Genomic DNA, 1,776 nt, shown 5'->3' on the forward strand with positions numbered 1-1,776 from the left:
ATTAAAAAATATCGTGAAGGGGCTGGAGCAATAGTACAGCAGGCAAGGTGTTAGCCTTGCACACAGCCGACCTGGGTTTGATTCCCAGCGTCCCATAGAGTCCCCTGAGCACCGCCAGGAGTGATTCCTGAGTGCATGAGCCAGGAGTGCATCGCCGGGTGTGACCCAAAAAGAAAAAAAAATCATGAATAGGAGGAGCAAGTTCCATTTCCACAGTCTGACCTGAGAATTCCACCTGCCTCTCAGCATTTTCCCATGCGATCATGGCTGCCTCTTAAGACCCAGAACATTGGGCAGTTTTAGAGCTGCCATCTCTGAGAATGCACTCAGAGCCCTCTTGATGTCCTTGTTCCTGAGGCTGTAGATGAAGGGGTTCAGCATGGGCATGACCACTGTGTACATCACAGAGGCGATGGCACTGGAGTATGAGTTCTCGGTGATGGCAGAGCTCAGATACACGCCCACAGCTGTGCAATAAGATAAAGAGACCACAGAGAGGTGAGAGGCACAGGTGGAAAACGCCTTCACCTTCCCCTGGGCTGACGAGATGCTGCGGATGGAGGTCACAATCTTGGTGTAAGAATACAGGATCCCCATAAGGGGCACTGCTCCCCACAACCCAGCCCCCAGATACATCACCATGCTGTTAATAAAGGTGTCAGAACAGGCGAGTGCTATCACCTGGTTGAGTTCACAGAAAAAATGGGGGATTTCTAGGTCTGTGCAAAATGACAGACGCAACACCATGATGCTGTGTAGCAAGGAATTCAGAGCACTCATGATCCAGGACACCAGAAGCAACTGTCCACAGAGTTGGGGGTTCATGATGACCGTGTAGTGCAGGGGGTGGCAGATGGCCACGAAGCGGTCATAGGCCATGATGGACAAAAGAAGGTTGTCCATTCCTAAAAAGAGTATGAAAAAGTACAGTTGGCTGAGGCAGCCTTGGTAGGTGATAACTTTGCTCCGTGTTTGTATGTTGAACAGTATCTTGGGGACGGTGGTGGAGGTGAAGCAGATATCAATAAAGGACAGGTTGGACAGGAAGAAGTACATGGGCGTGTGGAGGCGGGAGTCTGAGGTGGTAGCCAAGATGATGAGCAGGTTCCCAAGAATCGTGGTCAGGTACATGGAGAGGAAAAGTCCAAATGTGAGGGCCTGCAGCTCTGGGTCCTGGGATAATCCCAGAAGAAAAAATTCTGTAGTTTTTGTATCATTGTCTGCTACCATGTGGTGGTGGTGGTTGCAACTAGGAATGGGGTGGGGGGGAAACGACAGTGATTAAAGTTTACACAAATGAACATTGCATAACATTGAAACTGTGCTATCTATTCATTGCAATTAAACTGATTTTTCATTATGGGTCCAGACAGGTAGTAGGGAGAGTGCTTTCCTTGCATATGGCTAACCCAGGTTCAATTCTCAGGATCCCATACTATCTGTCTGGCCCCATAATGAAAATTCATGGCCATAAAAATTGTTCATTTTTCATTTCTTGTATGATTCTAAATTCCTTTAAGAGTGACTTCCTCTCCCACTATCTCTCTGTATTTCTGTTCTCCATATTTCCCTAACAGCTTATATGTGGTATAATTTATTACACCAAATAAATCATCATCATTCCGCTAGTTGTCAATTTTCTCAAGTGGTCTCAGTAACGTCTCCATTGGTCCTAGCCCTGAGATTTTAGAAGCCTCTCTTTACTTGTCCTTCCCAACGGTGCTGTATTGGAGGCTCTTTCAGGGTCAGGGAATGAGACCCATCATCGTTATTGAT

General features: G+C 47.1%; 1 protein-coding gene across 1 annotated transcript; it reads right to left on the reverse strand.

Moving 5' to 3' along the window:
- Positions 1–261: 261 nt before the first annotated feature.
- Positions 262–1,230, reverse strand: LOC101558713 (olfactory receptor 7A17-like). Its single transcript, XM_004614997.3, has one exon. The coding sequence runs from the start codon at positions 1,228–1,230 to the stop codon at positions 262–264; it is 969 nt and encodes a 322-aa protein (XP_004615054.2).
- Positions 1,231–1,776: the final 546 nt, after the last annotated feature.

Source organism: Sorex araneus, chromosome 2 (genome assembly GCF_027595985.1).
Source record: "Sorex araneus isolate mSorAra2 chromosome 2, mSorAra2.pri, whole genome shotgun sequence".
NCBI lineage: Eukaryota > Metazoa > Chordata > Mammalia > Eulipotyphla > Soricidae > Sorex > Sorex araneus.

Excerpts from the sequence above, each read along its gene's own strand:
- LOC101558713 (XM_004614997.3), bottom strand. The coding sequence starts at position 1,230 with ATGGTAGCAGACAATGATACAAAAACTACAGAATTTTTTCTTCTGGGA.